This window comes from Malaclemys terrapin, chromosome 1 (genome assembly GCF_027887155.1).
Source record: "Malaclemys terrapin pileata isolate rMalTer1 chromosome 1, rMalTer1.hap1, whole genome shotgun sequence".
Lineage (NCBI taxonomy): Eukaryota > Metazoa > Chordata > Testudines > Emydidae > Malaclemys > Malaclemys terrapin.
The window spans coordinates 70,984,521-71,006,285 of NC_071505.1; the positions used below are offsets into that span (position 1 = coordinate 70,984,521).

General features: G+C 38.0%; 1 protein-coding gene across 6 annotated transcripts in view; it reads left to right on the top strand.

Moving 5' to 3' along the window:
* The window catches only part of NAV3 (neuron navigator 3), a 583,663-nt gene that overhangs the window by 343,239 nt on the left and 218,659 nt on the right, over positions 1-21,765 (top strand). For all 6 annotated transcript variants that reach the window (XM_054027082.1, XM_054027035.1, XM_054027044.1 and 3 more), the window contains exons 4-5: positions 13,771-13,843; positions 21,341-21,524. In XM_054027082.1, the coding sequence (XP_053883057.1) occupies positions 13,771-13,843; positions 21,341-21,524 (257 nt within the window). The remainder of the gene's footprint in view (positions 1-13,770; positions 13,844-21,340; positions 21,525-21,765) is intronic.

Below are 21,765 nucleotides of genomic sequence, written 5' to 3' on the forward strand. Positions count from 1 at the left end.
ACTCCCATTAATTTCAGGGGGCCAGAATTTCGCTTTCAGACTTATGAGTGTATTGCTTATGAAACAGAACTTTTGAATTTTCCCCTTCACTAGGACTTTAGGCACAAAACTCTGTGTTAAGAGTGAAACCCCACAAAGGGTGCTCAGATAGCCTGTTGATGAGCATGAGATGAAAACGTAGATATATGGATACACTGCAGGGGTTGGTTTATATGTGTAATCTATTTTAACTCTTTATACTGCAGAGATATGGCAGATTAGAGTGTTCTTTATACGAAGTTTTCAGAATATTGAACATATTGAATATTGAACACCACTTAGGTACAATGGCATGATGGAAGACTAGAATTTGAGCCTTCCATCTGAACACTCGACTTTTGTGGGTTTCTGATTTGGATTTTGAAATTTGGATTTCTTTTGGTAAACTTTGCCATGTCTTTTATTTAATGTGGTTTTGCACCTCTTAAATTTTCTTTTAAATTTCAGTTTTATTTGAATCAATAACATGAAGACTGAACTTAAAAAGAAGCCAATGAGATTGGTTAAGCTCTGGTTTTCCTTATAGTTTCTCTGTATAGGTTAGAGCCAGAAAACCAGCCATGTGACCATAGGTCTGTATGAGATTTAATTAGATTTCAGTAAACAACTCTCTGTGCAATGCTTTGAATATGTAGAGATTATGACTAATTATTAAGTATTTTGCAGGACCTTTCACCTGATGAGCTCAGTGGTTCTTTCTTTCTTTCTTTCTTTCTTTCTTTCTTTCTTTCTTTCTTTCTTTCCTTGCATATATTTGAGGGTCAGGAGTTTGTATGTTGTAGGAATGATTTGTTGGCTATAAGTGGAACTGAATGTTTGCAGAGTCAATCACAGGTCTAAAGTGTGAAGTATAATTACATTGAAAACTGACAGGTGAATATGTGTAATTAAAAAAATCAGGGTTGATTCTTATGAAATCCAAAGGGCAAGTCAGTAGAAAATATTAAATTGTCAATGTCTCTCCTCCACATGCTGTAGTATTGTAGCTTCCAATATAATCAGCAGTGAGTGGTTAGAAAGCCAAAAGGGCATTGGGATGGATTCCATTTGCAAAGTTCACAATACGTCTAGGAGTAAAGTGCTCTGTAGTTTTATCTGTTTATGTATACTGTAAAGATTCATCCTGCCACTGATTGACATTATCATTCTTTTTAAAAGATGCTTTTTTCTGGTGTGCTGAACGCCATAGTTGCTATACTAAATGGTCAAGGAGGAGAAAACTGAAATACCCTCAAAGGTTTAATTAAATCTTCTAAATAGGCACTCTATTATAGTCTGCATTTTGACCTAGTGGAGAGTATTTTGTTTAACAGAGTAAGGGGTACATCTGTATGATGCCTTCCACTTTTCTGAAGCTGGTTAATCTCCATAAATATTTAAATAAAGGTACATAACTGAAAGAGAGGCATTGCATAACTACTAAATACTATAGGCAGACTCACTGAAATAACCAAGTGCTTCTATTTGTTGTATCTGCTTATGTTTAAACATGAGCTTCCAGTGTAACACAATGGCCAAAAGGGACTAATGCAATCCTAGGATATATAAAGAGAAATACTGAGTGGGAGTACGGAACCTGTATTAGTTCTGTATTTGGTACTGGTATGACCATTATTGAAGTACTGTGTCTAGTTCTGGTGTCCACAGTTCAACAGCAAGGATGTTGATAAATTGGAGAGGATTCAGAGAAGAGCCACAAGAATTATTAAAGGATTGAAAAACATGACTTATAGTAATAGACTTCAGGAGCATCATTTGTTTAGCTTAACTAAAAGAAGGTTAACGGGTGACTGGATCATGCAGAACAAATATTTGATAGAAGACTCTTCGGTCTAGCAGACAAAGGCATAATAAGATCCAATGACAGGAAGTTGAAGCAAGACAAATTCAGACTAGAAATAAGATGCAAATTGTTAATAGTGAGGGTAATTAACGACTGGTACAATTTACCATGGGTTGGGGAAGATTCTACATCACTGGGGATTTTAAAATCAAAATTGGATATTTTTCTAAAAGATGTTATAGCTCAAATGAATTAATTCAGGGACGCTCTATGACCTGTTTCAAAGAGGAGATTTGACCAAATGATCACAGTGGCCCCAATGAATCTATGAACCATGTAATCTCCTTAAGAAAAATATCTCACAGATCCTTAGAGTAGTATTTATCTTCAGTTTTCTGACCTTCCTATATGTGCAGCTTTTTCACTGATAAGAGAAATTCCACACATGTACACGGAATAAAATACCAACATAGGGAACTACAGTAGAACTGCATTCATCCAACCCTCCATATTAATCGAACAACCAGCGTACATGGGTCCAGAAGCGGGCAATCTTTCCTGTGGCTGTTAAATAATCTCTGGATTATCTGAATTTTTGATTATCTGATCTAGTCCTGGTCCCAGTTAGATTGGATAAACATGTTTCTGCTGTACTGTGAAGATTTAAGCAGAGAATGTCGTGCTTCATACAACTCACACTCTGTCCTTCCAAGTGACCTTTTACATTCTTGTATGAACAGATCAGTACATCTGCCTATTGCACAGTCCAAGTATTTGGGGAGTTAATTTGCTTTAACATTGCTGGGGTCACTGTTAAAATTTTGCATTGGAAGTGTAAGGTGGATGAATTTGGGTCACATATTTCTTTTTAATATCTGTTGGAGATGGAAGTGGAAGGTATGTGGGTTTTAAATAACTCCCTCATCATTTCCTCAAAAATTTTGCCTTCAAGACCTTCCACATACCAGTAGTTATTATTCTCTAAGGGGAATTTTCTCCCCAAAAGGTTCCAATAACTTTATTTTTAATTTGTGTAGATGTTTTTTTATTGAAAGGCCCTGGTTGAAATTGGAACAGGCTTTTGGGTTGACATTACTTGGGTAGTTCGATGCTGCATATTTTCATTAAATGCTTCCTTAATTATTCCATTAGTAAATAAAGACTTTGTTAGGGAACAGGGAATGTCAATAGGGTATACCTAACATCCAGAAAACTATTATAATTTCCATAGAATGATTCTCCTATGTCCCTTATATCCTGGTGAGGTAACAGGCCACCTGCACCAGTGAGTAAGCAGAAGCAACTTAACATCTCCCAGTAGAACCAACAACAGCTGCTAAAAGGGTGGGTTTGCAGATGTACATCACCCACTCAGACTGAACATTGTCTTTCAGCAAAATTGCAAAAATACATTTAATATCAAAATGACATTATTGGGGGGCCATTGGAAGTGGAACCCTTGACTAAGGAATGAGATTACTTTAAAATCTTCTAATAATTTATTCTGATCTTTCCCTATATTTGTGCAAATTTTACTGGACATGTATGCGTGTCTCCAACCTTGCCTCTCCACACCAGTCACCAACCCCACCCCTCAATAGCATGAATCCATATTTCCATGGAGAGCGCGCTGCACAGTCCTAGGCAAAGGGAACAGTGCTGCAGAGGCTGTTCAGCATAGGAAAATCCATGCATAGAAGTTTCCCTTGGCATACAGACACTGAACGCAGTAATCATGGTACCTGAAGATTCCTCAGTGGGAACAGAGTAGGTTTTGTAGAACTTCAGGACAGATTCAAGGCTTTGGATAGTGTTTTTTTTCCCCCATGAGTTCCTATTTGGAAGTATTTACTGATCTTGGTAGTAACCTTGATTACATTAGGTATGTACTTTTTTAATAGGAGACATTGATGAAAGCAAAAGCAATTCAAGAAGTTTTGTTTGGGGATCTAAAACATTCTTCCATTGTGCTATGTTGATAAGAACACTCATTTTAAAGAAGTGAGATCAACATGAAATTAGTCATTTTCACAAGTTTGAAACTAGCTCACTTTCAGATCTTTTATGCCTGTTAAACTATTATACACTATACAGTATGAACAAGCACCCAGCCAGTTAGATGCACTGTAACACCTGTAAGAAAGAGGATCAGAAATCCACTTCGTGTTGTGTCCTGAATTTCCTGAGCTTTACTCCTTATCTTATGACTTAATATGGAAAAGAGATGGAGTAAAAATACTTGTTACAGCAGGGACCAGCCCTTCTTGAATATGTGGAAAGCACCTAGCACATAGTGGGAGCTACCATAAATAAATTAATAATACAAATACCAGATACAATATGAACATTTTTACACCTTTTTTGGTAAATGAACCTTAGGGACATAATTCCTGTGAAGAATAGGTGAAAGCACCAACACTACCAAAGGAAATGGAGTATGTGACAGAGAGAGATCCTTTGTAACTTTTAAGAAAGATGAGGCCAATCCTTTTAATGACTTCCAATAATTCCTTGTTATTTACACTTAATGTACATTTTCAAGAAGAGAAACAGCTGTATTGTATGGGGAATGGGTGTGACCCCTATATTTAAATTGCCTTACACTTTCCAGATTTCTATAAAAGGACTTGGCAAACTTTCAAATGAGCTGAACACCCCATTTTCACATCCAGAACAATAGGAACTTCTCAGTCCTGAGCTGTTTTGAAAATCAGGCCACGTTATGTAGGTGCCTAAATGCAACCTGAGTTGAGTTGAAAGTCTGGCTCTTAAGGGTGGACAGATAAAAGGGAAAAAAAGAAAAAACTTGGTCTGATTTTCTATTTCATTATACCAGTTTTATACCAGTGTGACTCTGTTGACTTCAGCAGAGTCACACACCCAATTTATCCCAGTAACAGAGAATCAGGCCCAAAACGCATACTGGCAAAACCATAATATGTGCGTGTGCGCACATGCAAACACAATGTAATTAGAATAGCACACGGTGTTTTCTTCTATAGTTTGTTTGCTTTGCTACCTCAGTGTCCCCTCACTACCACTACCCCAAAGGAGAAAATAGTAGAGCTCTGGCTAGTTTATTTAGTTGTAACACCTGGGGAAACTATATGGTGTTAAAAGCCTTCAGACTCATATGTCGCCTGTGTGGTGTATTTGGTCTGCTGTTGATTATTCTAATCTCTAATAAAAAATGTGAATACAGAATTGCTAATACTTTTCTCTTTATGACTGTACCTTTACAATTTTCTACACATTTAAAGAAGAGGTAAAATAAGTATTCTGCATGTTAGTGAAACATAAGTTTGCAAAATAGGGAAACAAGCTGAAAAAAGGCTCCCAAAACGAACAAAGTTATAAGGCAAACTAAAAATGTGGGTGTTTCCCACACCACAAAGGCATTGCCAGCAAGACACAGATGTGTGCAGTATATGAGCCAATGGAAAAAAAAAAGTGAGCAAAGATACTGCTTTTGAATACTCCAGAATGGCTTAAAGTGGGCTAGGCCAAAAAAGAGAATAAGTTTGTGTATGTATGTGAGTGTATATGTGACCTAGCCAAAAGTGATGTCCAATTTAAGTGGTAATTACAATATAGGCCATCCCCACCCTTGAAATATTTTCCTGTTCTTTCCAGGACTCTTTGCTTCAAGCAGTAGGGCTGTAATGGATGTACAGGATACAGGGACTCATGCACTAGGAGAGGAACCTGTGCATATTTCTAATTGAAAACAAGTAGCAGTAGTTTAATTGTCTAATTTTTGAGCTTTGTACTCGTATTTCTCAGTCAGGCAGATCCACATCAGACACTATTCCCTTGTTTTAATAAAAATAGTTCTACAATGGTCTACAGTAATGGTCCACAATAATACATTAGATAGTAGCGATACTGCTATGCTATGGGTGATCGCTATACAATTCTGTGCTATAGTTGGATACAATAATAACAGCTTCTATAGAAAAACCTAAAGGCTGGGTCTCCATTGGGTACATTTCTGACTAGCCTCCCTGATGCAGTAGGGAGGTGTTCTTCGATGAATACATCAAGAAAGACCATTTCACTTTTGCATCGCTCTACTTCTGGTAGCTAACATTTAGAAAGCATTGCTCTGTCCTTTTAAATGGAGCTGTGTCATTAAGATATATTCAAGTAAGCTGTCAGAACCCTAAAACTTTATTATGAACTTATTAAAAATCGAATAGTTGACTAGTGACTGATGTGACACAGCAAGAAATATACTCATCCCAGAATGAAGTTGTGTATCCCCTATAATTACAATGAATTAGGTATTTTAAATGACAATCACAGAATTGACTCCAGAGTATCCCATCTCCTAGAACTGGAAGGGACCTTGAAAGGTCATCAAGTCCAGCCCCCTGCTTTCACTAGCAGGACCAAGTACTGATTTTGCCCCAGATTCCCAAGTGGCCCCCTCAAGGATTGAACTCACAACCCTGGGTTTAGCAGGCCAATGCTCAAACCACTGAGCTATCCCTCCCCCACCCCAATAGTCTATCTCCCTTCCAGTGCAGGATTTTTCCTGTTGCATATTTATTACAGTTTTGTTCAATCTAATGTGAAATACCAAGTGATAGGCGTTCTTGTATTCTACTGGTACACAGTTTCACAAGCTAATAAATGTTAGTCAGGTGCTTTCACTGATATTCTGGCTAAACTTGCCCCTTCCTAATAATCTGTTTTACTGAAAGGAGGCTGTTAAAAATGGTATGTTCTTTCTCAACAGATCTGTTCCTTGTGTGTATTCAGAGTATCATATGCTAATTCTAGTGACCAGCTAAATTTTTACTCCATTTCAGACCTCTCAGCACTACAGAACTTAAATGAGAATGAGCTCTATGCTACTCTATCTTGTTTAACAGCGGCATAATTGTTTACTATTTTTTGCATTAATTATACCTGGAGGTTTAATTTGTAAAGTTGCTTATGAGGGTGGCTGTTCAACTTTTATTAGTGATAATGATCTATAAGAGGGAAAGAACCAAACCTGACTTTCAGATCTCAGGTTTATATGTTGGGATATGTAAAACAAACAAAAAACTTTACTTGTAAGCAAAGCACATTAGAAATCACTGTGGCACAAAATATACAAAACTCCGCAATACTACTTTTACATCACTTTTCAGAGTTGACCTACACTTCAAAAAATTGCAATGCCTGATTGCATTCAAGTGTATTTGTACTAAGGAAAGTATCTGTGGCATTCCGTGGTTAGTTAGTTTCAGTAACTGCCAGAATAAATGTTCTGTTTGCAAGTTGAAATTTTTTTCTAGCTGCTAGCCCTGTGAGCTCAATGAGAAACCTGTAAGTCAAGCTGTGTTCACCCTTCTCATGCATCACACCTATAATAAAGTTTCTACAGATAAATTCTTTGAGCAGTTATACCTTTGTTAACTAATTTCCCTTAGCTGTGCGGCAATTGGAGCTCAATAAGTGAATCAGAACAGAACCCATCTCAATTGCCAAAGATGTGTTGGCTAACAGAAATAAAAGAAATAAAAATCTATTTCTATCACTAAAATAAACATATATAATTTGGAAATATACATAGGGATCAGACCTGTATTAAGCAAGAAGATGCCATATTTACAAAAACACCTCCATACTTCACTTTGAGGAATCCAGAACATAGCATGGCTGTTTAACAGACACAGGCATATAGGCAGTAATCCCATTCTTTGTGCATGTTCTTTTAAGGTAAGGAAACTTTGCAGATTTTTGTGTGTCTGCTGTGAGCGACAGAAGAAGGCATACTAATCAAATGCAGAGATTTATCAGAGCTTCATATAAATATAAACAAATATACTGCTTTATTAGTCATTATTACTTGTCTTATGAGTACCTTGCTGTTCAGTTTAAACTTGGAAGTGGAGAAAGTATTGTCTGCCAACCAAAGGAGATGAAAGCTAGTCTTAGTAATAGCAAAAACAATCATAATAAATAGACATATTCTATATGGTGAGTCACTGATGAGTTTCAGTCCCACAAATGAGCTATTCCCATAAATCTACTAACTGCTGGTATTAGGTATTGTCATTCATTTGTGGAGAAGTGTCTGCTGAGTTATTTATTTCTATAGAGCAGCGGTTCTCAAACTGTGGGTCAGGACCCCAAAGTGAGTTGTGACACCATTATAATGGGGTCCCCAGGGCTGACTTGCTGGGGCCCAGGGCCAAAGCCCGCCCACTGCCTGGGGTCAAAGCCAAAGCTCGAACTCCACTGCCTGGGTGACGGAGCTCAGATTTTGGCTTTGACCCCCCTACCCAGGGTGGTGGGGCTTGGGCAGGCTCAGGTTTCGGTCCCCCCACCTGGGATCATGTAGTCATTTTTGTTGTCAGAAGGAGGTCACGGTGCAATGAAGTTTGAGATCCTCATTATAGAGTACTAAAATGCCACAATGTTTCCCATAAAAAGTAGACAATTCATATCTATAGTGCTTTATTTGTTACAGCAGATTTTAATATCTATATCTTTAGCATTACACATAATAATTAGGTGTATCGTATTTGCGATATTACTAAATATTTCTTAGAGATGGATGGGTCCTAACTACAATAGATCTGTATCTGAATTATGAATCCCCTAAATTTTGGGTGGTATTTAGATGCGGGGACTTGGTTGGATCCATTTTCAATATCCACAGTAAGCCTTGCCATTTGGTATTTTTTAAAGACTACAAACAAAAATAAAAGCATGCATTTTTGATAAGCAATTTTTAAAAATATAAATATAAAAGACCTGATCTTTAGAAGCAGCCTCCCATTTTATGGGAACAACTTTGCAGGCTCCATTAAATAAAATATAATTTGGACACTGCTATCTGATCGTGATCATGGAGCAGGTTGGTTTCTACATTACAGACATTTTGCCTGAGTTTATGTGTGTCCACAAAATTGGAGCCAGGTCTCAAAATCAGACCCAGATTTTGTTGAATTTTAAGAAAGAAGATTTATATTATTACAGAAACTTTTGGTCACTCTGAAAATTAATTTCATTGTGAAGCATACAGACTCATTGGTAGCACTAGATTTTGGTATGGCGTGTGTTTGCATCTATCTAATATATGGGCAATGAAGGATTTATTGTGTGGTTACCTATTCATCCCGGGCTTTTAATAAAGAGCTCTGTTTTGTAAATGATGTGATAAATTCTGAAGTGATGATTGAAAATACTGTTTAGCATATAGACTACCTGAATGTAAAGATTGTATAATATGTTGAGCCATTACTGTGGGATTCCGAAACCAAAATCTTTGTTTAAAAAACAATTATGGTTGTGAAGTGACAAAAATTTATTATTTTTATAAAATGGGCTGACCAACACTTTGGGGAATTAGTGACAACGGTGCAAAGTTGTTCACTGGTAGCCTGATCCTGCACACATTTATATGTACACCTCTGTTGGTAGAATTGGGCCCATGTTTGGTGTTCCTGTGGAAATCAATTTGCCTACCTGCAAACCTTGAGTACTATACTTTCTTGAACTGGTTCTGTTAGGATTGCCAACGCTCCCGGTTTCGCCAGGAGTCTCTCGGAATCGGACTCTGTCTCTCGGAGGCTACTGAAACCAAACCGGGAGATTTTAGGCTGCTAAAAGTCTGGTGGCGCACTGGGGCTAAGGCAGGCTCCCTGCCTGCCGTGGCCACACGCTGTTCCCAGAAGCAGCTGGGATGTCCCTGCGGCCCCTGGAGGGGGGGCCCAGGAGGTCTCCATGCGCTGCCTTCATGCTGAGCGCTGACTCAGCGGCTCCCATTGGCTGTGAAGCATGGGCAATGGAACTGTGGGGGCAGTGCCTGTGGAGAGGCAATGTGCAGAGCCGCCTGGCCCCTCAGCCCCCCACCCAGGGGCCACAGGAACGTCGTGCTGGCCGCTTCCGTGAGCGATGTGAGGCCAGGGCAGGCAGAGAGCCTGCCTTAGTGCTACTGTGCTGCTGACTTGGAGCCACCCGAGCTAAGTGTCACCCAGGCAGAGCCCACACCCCTCACCAACTCCCACACAGCACCCAACCTCCCTCCCACACCCCAACCTACTGCCCCTTCAGCACTCAAACTCCCTCCCAGAGCCTGCACCCCCTCCTGCACCCCAACCCCCTGCCCAAGCCTAGAGCCCCCTCCTGCACCCAAACTCCCTCCCGCACCCTAACCTACTGCCCTAGCCTGAGCCCCCTTCAGCACCCAAACGCCTTCCCAGAGCTTGCATCCTCTCCTGCACCCCAACCCTCTGCCCGAGGCTCAGCCTGGAGCTCCTTCCCATATTCCGAACCCCTTGGCCCCAGCCCAGAGCCCGTACCCTCTCCCACCCCAGCTCCCTGTCCCAGCCTGATGAAAGTGAGAGCGAGTGATGGACGGCGGGAAGGGGGGGTGGAGTGAGTGGGACAGAGCCTCAGAGAATGGGCGGGGCAGGGATGGGGCCTCGGGGAGGGGTAGGGTGGGGGCAAGGGTATTTGGGTTTGTGTGATTAGACAGTTGGCAGCCCTAAGTTCTGTTCAGCTAGGATGCTCTGTAACTTTAATTATATCTGTTATGCTAATGAGGAACATCATCCTTCTTAATAGTTAGGGCTAAAGTATTTTCTGTAAAGGAAGTAGGGCACGAAAAGTTTGGAGATCTGATGTTTGTGTCAGGTCTACATGACATGTATTATGTTTGTCACAATGCAAAGACTGCATTCCCAGAGACATAAGCAGATAGAGTGCTACTTTCCACTCTTGGTGTGAAGCAAAGCTGTGTCCCAGCCTATTTTAACCCTATCACTAGCTACTTAAATAAACATGGAGTTCAGAGATCCATACCACTCTTGATTGAAACAACATTGAGGAGTGGAAATTGGTTGAGGTCTCTTAGAACTTTTGTAATTGCAAAATTATTCTCATCTGTTTGTACGTTTGAATAAAAAGTATTTGGGGCTGTTGGGGTGTCAGTTCAAAGAATAACTGTGGTTAGCCAAGGCAAGAAGAAGGCAATTAAAGTAATGTTTATGGATATACTGAAAGCTTAAAAATGGGAATACCTTAAAACAAACTTTTCTAGACTGGAAGGGAAAGAAAGTGAGGACTCCAAGAATGTATTAACCAGTGTCTTATTGAATCTTCTAACAGTTCTCTAAAGTTGTATTAAAATGCAATTATTGTCAGAAAACTGACTGTAAAAATTACATTTATGGGCTTCCAATTTATTCTTCATCAATGACTCCCCCGTATCAAACTTGTTCAATTTGCAAGTCAAAACAAGAATGGACTATAAGGCTTACCCTGAAATCACAACCTATTGTCTGAAAGCCAGGCTGTGTTCTTATTGCTTCATATACTATCACCTACACTAATGGTTCTGGAATTATAGTTTACAGTTCTGTTGAGGAATCAGAAGCAAAATGGAATTTACTTTTTACTTCTGCAGCTAAGTTTAACAGATGTGGCATGCAAGACACAGGCTGTAAGGAATAGACATATGAAGTAATTAGGGGACATTTTTATAGTTTCTTTTTTGACCATAATCACGCTTTAAAAAACTACCATTAGGGCTATTATATTTATGAAATACGCTTAGACTCCCAACTATATATACACACCACGTAAAAATAACTAAGACACATTAGGTGACAGAGGCTGCAAGTGTTCCCAATAAATTAGTTCAGATTTTTATAGCCACAATCTCCTGATCCCACTATAAAGGGCATACGATTGCTATGAAATATGTCTCGGTAACATCATAAAGTGTGTCAAGAAACCCTGATTTAATTTTTTGTAGGTAGGTGTTGCTGAATGTTCAGTCTAGGTACTTTTTTTTTTAATTTAATCTCCAGGACTTTCTATTACGGTAAAATTTGCTTCTTTCAAATAGTTCAGTCTTTGAGCTGAAAGTTGAAAGATGAACTCAACTTTTTTATAGCTCATCTCTAGACAGACCTTGATTTGTGTTAAATTCCCTGATAAAGTAGAATTTCCCATCAAGGTATTTTTGCATAAGGAATGTAAATTGTATTGTTTAAGGGCCTCCTCCTACACAAAAGTTATGCCCGGGGTAAAGATACTCACATTCAATTGTTTTCAGGATTTGGCCCTAAATGACCCAGTTTGTTTTTACCTTCTATGATGCCAAATGATCCCAAGTAAATTCCATTAACATCTTAGAAAATGGCAGAAATAATGGCCATATTCTGATCTTACAGTGGTGTAAATATAGAGTAATTCCATTGACTTCATTGTTGTTACTCCAGATTTACTCTAGTGTAAATATATTTATTTTAAAAAGTGTTAGCTAGCATATTATTTGTAGAAAAAAAGGGACCGAGGAAAGAGATTATTCATCACTCCCTATATACCGTAGTAGCTGCTGAAAACTGTTTGATCAATCCATAAGGAATTTACGTTATCAATGTTTGTTTTCCACAGCCTTAGCTTAGTGTAATTTGTTTTGGGTGAAGCATTGACATCTAGATTTTTGGCACATGTTCTCACCTTTACAAACATTGCCCATGTGTTAAAAGAGACTCTCTGTGTAGGTTTTAGAGAAAATTTCTTCAATGTGCTCTTCTTGAAAGCAAACAGAAATTTTCTGTTCATTTTATAAAATATTATTTTCAAATAGTAGAAGGAGAACTGCAGTCATGGGAGATATGTGGAATAATTTAAGGGCTTCCTCCTTATTTATTTGCATTGCTATTCAGGTGAAAAGTGTTGTCCCAGCCTGGGGAAAAAAATATAATCTCCAGGCTAAGCACCTTTTAATCAGCTAATAATTTATCCCCTGTGTGCTTTGTGGATAGAAAAGTGCCAATAAATCTTATTGTAAAGTGTGTGAATGTGCAAATGATGCCTGTTCAAAGAAAACAAAATTCATTGCATTTACCGGCTTACCTACAGGTTTGTATATTAAGACGAGGGTGAATCATTTTTTAATATGCTTTACAATTAGATGATGTAAACAATACATGTTTTAAATAGGTTAAACCTTTTCTTTTATCTATGCAGTCTTCATCAGCTTTTTTTTTTTAGTTGAAAACTTAAAGTAAAGCCAATCTGCAGAAGACACTGGCAACGTGTCATTTTGCCCATTTTTGATAGAAATTTAACTAGACAGATCAAAGCATTGCTTGCCAAGTTATTAACTTAAAATGTGTTGTTTACTTTAATGTTTCAAGATTTATGAAATATTAAAAACAAACACACAACCAAGATGGTGACTCACAGAAACACAGTTTGGAACTTTCCATTTTCCTAACCTAGTAAGAAAAAGTCGTTACATTTATTCTGGGATTGCTCATGTTACAGGCAGAATTGTCATCCTTATATTGCTCTTGCTCTGTGCTTTTCCTGTCATCTACAGCTGTGCTTGGCATCAGTGCAATGTGCTGGACCAACCATGGCAGTAGACATCATGATGACCTTTACTGAGGAAGTATATTTTAGAGAAATTTTAACATAAAATATACTAATAGATGCGTTTTTAAAAAAAATATTAAGAAAAACCAAACAAGGACTCATTGCTGTGACATCATAATTTTCTTGAAATTACACTTCATCCCAGACAAATACCTTCTTTGGTACACTTGTTGAATGTTTTTGCTCACATTCTTTCATTAAGGCAGTCCCCTCCAGACACACGCGTAGTGTTTAATCCTCTATGGATGCTTTCATTGCTACTTATTTGTAGTGTACAAAATCCAGTTTTATGTTAAGTAGGTGGGTTGCTGATCTGTCAGCATGCCATTCTGGATCGGGCCTTTATGAATTGTTTTTAAGCACCAAAGTGGACAATGGAAGCTTTATAGCAATGCTCCAATTAGCGGTAATCATTCTTGTTAAACTTTGGAAAAGAGCTGTAGTATGTGATGAATGTAAAGTATTCATTCCCTTTTTCTCCCCTCTCTGCATTCTCACTCTAGTACATTTTGTAAATAGCTTTAAATTGCTTGTTATTTCTGTTCATATTGCAGATTGAGAATGTTGATGTCTGCCTTAGCTTTCTGGCAGCCAGAGGAGTAAATGTTCAAGGTCTTTCTGCTGAAGGTAAGAAAAATACATCATCAACACAGATAATGGGATTCCTTTCTGAAAACTAATTTTCTTAATACAACTAAACACCAAACTGAAGCTGCATTGAACTGCATTGAAATACTCACACACTTAGATACATATAGAGATGGAGGACAGAGACAGACATGGTTTAAACTTCCTTTTCTGTTTAATTAAAAATTAAATCAGAAAATTCAATATGTATATGAAACTTGGGGCAATCATTTAAATTAGTCATTTACTTTTCTGTATGTTGGTTCCTTTTCCTTTCCCCCCAGTGATTTATAGCTACGGGGATTTCCAGATGTAAATTTTAATATATTCCTACATAAAGTATATAGGATTGGAACCTACAAACATGCATGCAAGTGCCTTTGCCCATGTAATTAGTCCCAGTGAAGACGACTCACTTGAGCAAAGATATTCGTATGAGTAAAACATTTTTAAGAGCAGGCCCAAATCTAGTAAATATTTGTGTGTGTGGTATATATAAAATGGAACAGTGACTGGACCTTTAGGAAGAGATGCTAATTCTATACTATTAATATCTAGTAGTATCTCTTTTTATTATATTATAACCCTCAATTTGCAGTCTGATGTAATTACTACAACTTATATATGTTTTTCTTTAACATGTTAGATTAAGCCTGTCATCCAGCTTTTAGCTTCATTAACGTGCTAGGCTTGTATGCTAAATACAAATGATATTAAAACAAATGGATTTTTATCACTGCCTTTATGCAGTATTACGGAATTAGTATGATGAATAAAGGTTTAACCATGAAAGGGGCTGAGCACTCTTGCAAGGTGCTGAGTACCCTGAATGCCCTTTGACTTCAGTGAACGGTGAGGGTGATCCCTACTTTGCAAGATTTGCTAATTGTTCAGTTTTGCTTTAGCACAATTTACTGAAAGGTAGAAGACCAAGTACTCCTTTATCAGAGATGGCAAATGCAATCGTGTTTCATTCTATAAGGTACACAGCAAGAAATCTTTGAATGAGATCTTCTGTTCTATATTAAAATTAACAGAGTGTTCTTATCTCTCACTATCTCCATCTCGATATGATCTTAGTAGAACAGTAGCATTGCTATGTAAGTGCGCACAAAAGTACAGCATATGGTGTCTTTGTCACATTATTACTCAGTTATCTGCTTAGGGGCAACTACTTCCTTAATTCAGAGTATTACATATTTAGTGCTGATATCATCTATTCTCTATTATATCTATCCATCTGCTAATGAGAATACTTAGCATTTATATAATGCCTTTCATCTGAGGCTCTCAAAGTAGTTTACAAATTGAATTGATTGTAAAGTATAATTTGGATATGAAATCATGGTATTTTACACTATCAAATGAGAGAGAAGCCAGTCATTTATTTAAAGGATAGTGTATCATATCTACACCATACAGTAGCATGTTCTAGATGCAAACCCCTTCTTAATTCTATTCTTTGTTTAATAACAATGATCAATACACACTGAAATTCACTCCTGCATCTATACCTTCTGCTTTGTTTGGATAACACACTGTCAGTACCCATAGCCTATTAAAAGTATAATATTAAAAACAGAAATATTTTTTAAGACCTTATCAGTCTTTGAAACCTAATTCTTCTTCAAATGGTGAGTACACATCTGTCTTTTTTTTTTGAAATTCGTATTTTAATGCAATTGTCTGTTTTTTAAATATTACAAACATACATTTTATTGATAAAATATTCTCAATGTTTGCAGCAAACAGATGGCTTATCTAACTATTTTAAAGAAAGAAGAGCTTGATCCAGTATTTCCAACACTGTTATTTAAGCCAGTGGGAGTTTTCAGTGCTCAAGTAGTGCAGGATCAGGGTGTTAGTATATAGAGGTTCTGGATGAAATTTTGGCCCCATTAAGTCAATGGCAAAACTCCCATTGACTTCAGTGACAACAGGATTTCACTCTCTGTTTACTAGAGTAGCAAACACATTACAAATATTGATTTATCATCTAGAGTTCTATAACCACTGCATTTTTGATTATTTATTTGGCTATCTTATATAGGATATTCCCTGTGGCTGTCATGAGCCAATAATTCATAATGTATATTATAAAACAGGGATGCTGAATTAAATGGTCTAATGAGAGACAGTCCACTGGGGTCACTGAAGGCATCCTTTAAAAAAAAACAGAAAAAACCAATGATGCTAACTGAATCTAGCAATACTGGAAAGGCACAGCCACGGATATACCCTTCTCTTTGATTATATAATGCACTAGCATTTTTGTCCTGCATAAGTCAGTATACTGCAAAATGGAGAAGTTCTAAAATGACATATAATGTATTGTCATATCTTCATTTCTGTAGCTTTTTGGTAACGTTGTCCCTCTTTCTTTATTTTAAATGCTATTGTATCCTTATTAGTTTTCGGTGTTTCACTATAAATACAGTAATTATTTTGTATTAGAAAACATCTAAATTCTCTCCTAGCAATTTTGTGTTCTGTTGAAACCATAAATAATAATGATAATAAAAAAAATAAGGACAAAGTTCCTTCCAAAGAACACTGATGACACAAACTTTGAGTATTAAAATAAGGTTAAAAATCCTTGGGCAATATTATGCTCTCAGTCACACCAGTATAAATCTGGAGTAAGTCCTTTGAGACTACTGAGTTAGATGAATTTACTCCAGATTTACATCAGTGTGACTGAGAGCAGAAGGTTGACTCCCTTAAGTTTATTTCTTCAGCATGAACTAAATGTACTACTGTACTACCATTCCTCTTTAGGAGAGGTAATTAAGGAAAAGCGAAATGTAATTCATCCGTTTTTCCATAATAAATGCAACTTGAACTTTTAAGAGACTCTTGCACTCATTTGTCAGAATATTTATGTTTAAAGCTCGTTATCTGGATTTTATAAACTAGTAAGTCTGTTTCTTGTAATAGGCTTTGGTGAATGGTGGGTTATTCATCAGTGCATGCTGCAAACAGTCACAGGAGCAGTAAAGCCTAATATCCTAACAAAGGGTTTCACAACCAGCTGCCACCTGATTTGACATTTGAAAAAGGAGATACTGAACAGAAGTAATTTTCAAAACTGTATTGTACAATCACCACTGGAGAACCCAAAGGATAATAAAGAATAAAACAGTAGCAGCAAAAGGTAATCTTTTTTTTTTTTCCAAGTGTAAATATATACATATCTAGAAAATGCTTTTGGGTTCTTCAGTGGTCGGAGAATCTTAACAACTTCACAGGTCTGAAAGTATGGTAATAAAAATAATTGTTTTCACTCTCTGAGTTTTTTCCAAAATCCCTGAATTATAAAGTACACACCTAGCTACACATATTTTGGGGTCATATTCTAGCACCCTGTTTTTCGCTGTTCACGTTTTTTAACTTTCACTTTCTATTGGGAAAAAAATTAACTATAATGCTACTGCTAGCAATTTGAGTTATAAAATTATTTAATCTGATTATATAAGGGGGAGACAAGATGACCACATCATTATTCAGCATTGCATCGGGTGTAAACAGAAAATAAGTTGGAAACTGTTAGGGAGAATTTATTGGGGTGGGAGGGGGACTGTGGGCTGTGATTCATCATTTTCTGTTAAAGGAAATGGTTTTGCAAAACACCCTTTTCTAGTACATAGTAAATAGTTCTGGAAATGATAAGAAATAATTATTCATATTACTCATGGCCTAGTAGCCCATTTTGACATACAGATTCTGCCTTTCCACAGAAGCTTGTGAAAAGCTGTTGGTCTCATCAAACTGATAAAAGATAAAGTTCAAAACTGATCATATCCTGCTTTAGAAGTAAAAATAAATATGGTTTAAGATGGAGGTGGTAGGTGAGTGGGTGTGTTTAGCTTAAAAACAGATGGAGTTTGGTCTTTCAAAGAGAAGATTTTTCTTTTATTAATCATTTCAGGTCACAAAAATTAGCCTGTTGCTATAAAATGACCAATAAACAAACCAATATCAGGTACAGAGAATAATTTTAAAGTAGAATTATGCTTAAAATCATAGAATCATAGAATATCAGAGTTGGAAGGGACCTCAAGAGGTCATCTAGTCCAACCCCCTGCTCAAAGTAGGACCAATTCCCAGCTAAATCATCCCAGCCAGGGCTTTGTCAAGCCGGGCCTTAAAAACCTCCAAGGAAGGAGACTCCACCACCTCCCTAGGTAACGCATTCCAGTGTTTCACCACCCTCCTAGTGAAATAGTTTTTCCTGATATCCAACCTGGACCTCCCCCACTGCAACTTGAGACCATTGCTCCTTGTTCTGTCGTCTGCCACCACTGAGAACAGCTGAGCTCCATCCTCTTTGGAACCCCCCTTCAGGTAGTTGAAGGCTGCTATCAAATCCCCCCTCATTCTTCTCTTCTGGAGACTAAACAATCCCAGTTCCCTCAGCCTCTCCTCATAAGTCATGTGCTTCAGACCCCTAATCATTTTTGTTGCCCTCCGCTGGTCTCTTTCCAATTTTTCTACATCCTTCTTGTAGTGTGGGGCCCAAAACTGGACACAGTATTCCAGATGAGGCCTCACCAGTGTCGAATAAAGGGGAACGATCACATTCCTCGATCTGCTGGCAATGCCCCTACTTATACAGCCCAAAATGCTGTTAGCTTTCTTAGCAACAAGAGCACACTGTTGACTCATATCCAGCTTCTCGTCCACTGTGACCCCTAGGTCCTTTTCTGCAGAACTGCTACCTAGCCATTCGGTCCCTAGTCTGTAGCAGTGCATGGGATTCTTCCGTCCTAAGTGCAGGACTCTGCACTTGTCCTTGTTGAACCTCATCAGGTTTTTTTCGGCCCAATCCTCTAATTTGTCTAGGTCCCTCTGTATCTGATCCCTACCCTCTAGTGTATCTACCACGCCTCCTAGTTTAGTGTCATCTGCAAACTTGCTGAGAGTGCAGTCCACACCATCCTCCAGATCATTAATAAAGATATTAAACAAAACCGGCCCCAGGACCGACCCTTGGGGCACTCCGCTTGAAACCGGCTGCCAACTAGACATGGAGCCATTGATCACTACCCGTTGAGCCCGACGATCTAGCCAGCTTTCTATCCACCTTACAGTCCATTCATCCAGCCCATACTTCTTTAACTTGGCGGCAAGAATACTGTGGGAGACGGTATCAAAAGCTTTGCTAAAGTCAAGGAATAACACATCTTTGGAACCCCCCTTCAGGTAGTTAATACAAAATACAAATAATGGAGATATCCCATCTCCTAGAACTGGAAGGGACCTTGAAAGGTCATCAAGTCCAGCCCCCTGCCTTCACTAGCAGGACCAAGTACTGATTTTGCCCCAGATTCCCAAGTGGCCCCCTCAAGGATTGAACTCACAACCCTGGGTTTAGCAGGCCAATGCTCAAACCACTGAGCTATCCCTCCCCCCCTCATTCTTCTCTTCTGGAGACTAAACAATCCCAGTTCCCTCAGCCTCTCCTCATAAGTCATGTGATGACACACAAATGTCATCAGTGAGGTTGTCTTTTGGATGAATGTTCTTTAAAAAGTTGTTTCACTGTTGTTTTTTAAATGGAGCCCACTTGCCTGAACAACAAGCGCAGTCTGACTTTAAAAGTCATGGCTTCCTGAAAGAACATCACATATAGGAAATGTTCTTCTGTACAGCTCTGGTGGTTCCATGGGAAGCTGAAGATCCTATGGCAATTTTCATAGTGTTCTGTTCAAATTTCCCTCTCATTAAAATAGACTCTAATGTCTAAGGCGTTGTTTGCTATTGTTTAATGGAACAAATGTAAGTTGGCTGCTGTGTTTTGCCAACACATTTGTGTATGTGACAGTAGCTGAATTATTCCTTCTTAAAGAGAAAGAAAATAGTTTGCTAAGGATATGACTGTGAAAATGCTTGTATAAATTCTGTTCTAAAAAATTCATTAAAAAGTGCTGTAAAGCTCCTGCACTTTAATACATCTAAATTTGCAGGAATAATAGAGGAACTAGAATCTCCAAAACATCCTTGCAAGACAATTTAGTTTCTTGTGCTCAGTACTGTCCATTCCTGCTTATCTGCTCTTGTCTCTGCTCCACTTTCTACTTCCTTTGTGCTGGCAGTGTCAGTCTGGAATGTCCGCTCATCTGTTTCTCCCACAACCTTCTTCACACCGTCTTCGGTGCTGATTCCTAGGCTGGGACAGTGTCTCTGAATTGACCCAGAAGGCCACTATCCTTTTCTCTATCAGATCTTTCCACAATACATTATACATCCACAGTGCATACTAGAATTTGGTCAATTAACAATGGATAGATGGGGTGGGGGACAGCCAAACAGAGTGGATGTTAATTTATATAACCCCCCTCAAAATATATATATATATATATATGTAAAAGGTGTGTATATATATTACTAGTGTCTCTGTCACCCACCATTTGAATATTCCTTCTCTTTTTAGATTGTAGGTTCTTCAGAGATGAGACAATGCCTTCCTGTATGTGGACAATGTGTAGCACATAGCCAAAATATAAATAATAATAAAGCACATACAATATACTGTATTTCCCGGTAGAAATGGAAAAAAAGGCCAGACATTAGGAGCAATTACAGTAGAGGTGTAAAATTAAATTCTGAACTAGAAGGAAAGAAGATTGCAACCACCTTTGTGGAAGGATTATTAATTGCAGTTTTGATGCAGTATGTTTTGGGATTGGGGAACTGTTTCGTCCAATTCATATTCTCTAGAGGTGTGGACAATGGCTGAAAAATGGGGATATGTGGCTAAATCCTCTCAAACGCTTGATCTCTCCAGCCGGACAGCATAGCCAGCTCATATACGGTCTTTCCTGCAAACCCTTCACAGAAGGTCCATCAGAGTGCTGTGCCTGTGATGACCCCACATTGATTAGTAACTGGATAGTTTTCAAATATCTCTCAACTACTTTGGACTTTATTCTGAGGGATTTTTTTCTTTGAAGAGATTTTAACTACATTTTAATCAAACCTGTTTGCATATAACCTCAAGTAGAATTGTTTTATTTTAAATGTTGGATTGGGAGAATTTTGATTAAGTAACTTCTTTAGCAAATGTACTCCTGTCCCCCGTACCTCTCACAAGTCTTTGTACTGATTTTAGGCAGAGGGAATGCATTGATTTCACATTCATTGCAGATCACTTGAGCTCTTTAGGGCTGTATTGCGTTAGAAACTCTACCTGTGTTTGTGTTCATGTCTAATCATGGTAGAGAGATGTGTAGTACAGTGTTAAGAACAATCTGCTATCATATTTGCAAACCTTCAGTAATGGAGATGCTACATAAGAAGTAATGACTGATAATTAAGCAGTAATTGCAATAACAATGCAATTAAGCAATAGTGAGACCTAATATGATGCTTGAATACACATACACACATGTGTATATATACATATATCTATATGTGTATATAGACACACACACAAATACACACCTACATATACAAAATTGAGAGTCTAACCCTGTTTTTTTCACTTCTTTTTTATAGAAATAAGGAATGGAAATTTGAAAGCCATTTTAGGACTGTTTTTCAGTTTGTCTCGGTACAAACAGCAGCAGCACCATCAGCAACAATACTACCAATCTTTGGTAGAGTTACAACAGCACGTCTCTCATTCTTCCCCTCCCACTGAAATCAGCCAATCCAAAACACAGCAAGATATGCAGTCCAGGTAGGTCAAAGTATTTTTCTCAGCTAAAAAGGCCTTTTTATTTGTCTCTTTACAAAAAGGCCTCACACTCTCTTGTTTGGACAGAAATTTGTAGAAGGTCAAGACCAGAAAAAGCTTGTCACTAACTAACTATTTAAAAGCCTTTAGCATTTTATGTAGCTATTACTTTGCTATGCATAAGTGCAACATAGATATTTTATGTGCTGAGATGGTATAGTAGTTGTATTCCTTTGGAGCAGAG